The sequence below is a fragment of the Orycteropus afer genome, unplaced genomic scaffold (assembly GCF_000298275.1).
Source record: "Orycteropus afer afer isolate SDZICR_OR568_19922 unplaced genomic scaffold, OryAfe1.0 scaffold00064, whole genome shotgun sequence".
Lineage (NCBI taxonomy): Eukaryota > Metazoa > Chordata > Mammalia > Tubulidentata > Orycteropodidae > Orycteropus > Orycteropus afer.
This window is the reverse complement of record NW_006921651.1, coordinates 9984406-9984940: the sequence shown is the minus strand read 5'-3', so window position 1 is coordinate 9984940 and position 535 is coordinate 9984406. Positions and strand designations below refer to the sequence as shown.

The following is a 535-nucleotide window of genomic DNA, read 5'->3' as shown; positions in this document are numbered from 1 at the left end:
AAAAGTACATGGAAACACTATTTCTAACATCATACAGCTTTTTTGCTGGTGCCTCTGAAAGGGAAAGTTCAGCACTAAAGAGAATGGAACCCACTGACTAGCCCATAAGAAAAGGATCCCACTCACAGAGTAAGTTTTGGCAGATTTTTCTAGAGGGGGTAGCTGGTTGACCCCAGGTGTTTGACTAAAGACAATGGCATCATGACGCTACTTTCATACAAGCACTCTTGGAATCAGTTTACACCCCTCTGTGGGCTAAAATGTGGCTTCTTAGGTTTGCAAGAATTCAGGCTGTACCCGTGCCACTTTCCGGAATTCCTTTGTGTGGGTTTTAGGACACTGCATCTCACACCAGCTGATGGGAACCATCTGGACACCTGGAAGGGAAAAGATGCTGTTGGAGCAAAGACCTAAGACCTCAAGTATTTGCCTGAGACCCGTCTCTTTACTGCTGGGCACGAGGGTTGGTAGAAGTGTCCGCAGGCTAAACTTCGTCTCACAGAGAAAAAACCCTGTTTATTCCACTGACTTATCT

At 45.8% G+C, this 535-nt stretch overlaps 1 protein-coding gene across 1 annotated transcript in view; it reads right to left on the bottom strand.

Annotated features, from left to right (window-relative positions):
- Positions 1–270: 270 nt before the first annotated feature.
- Positions 271–535, bottom strand: part of EXOSC1 (exosome component 1) — a 12154-nt gene continuing 11889 nt past the window's right edge. The window contains exon 6 of the mRNA XM_007940045.1: positions 271–441. Within this exon, the coding sequence (XP_007938236.1) occupies positions 271–441 (171 nt within the window). The remainder of the gene's footprint in view (positions 442–535) is intronic.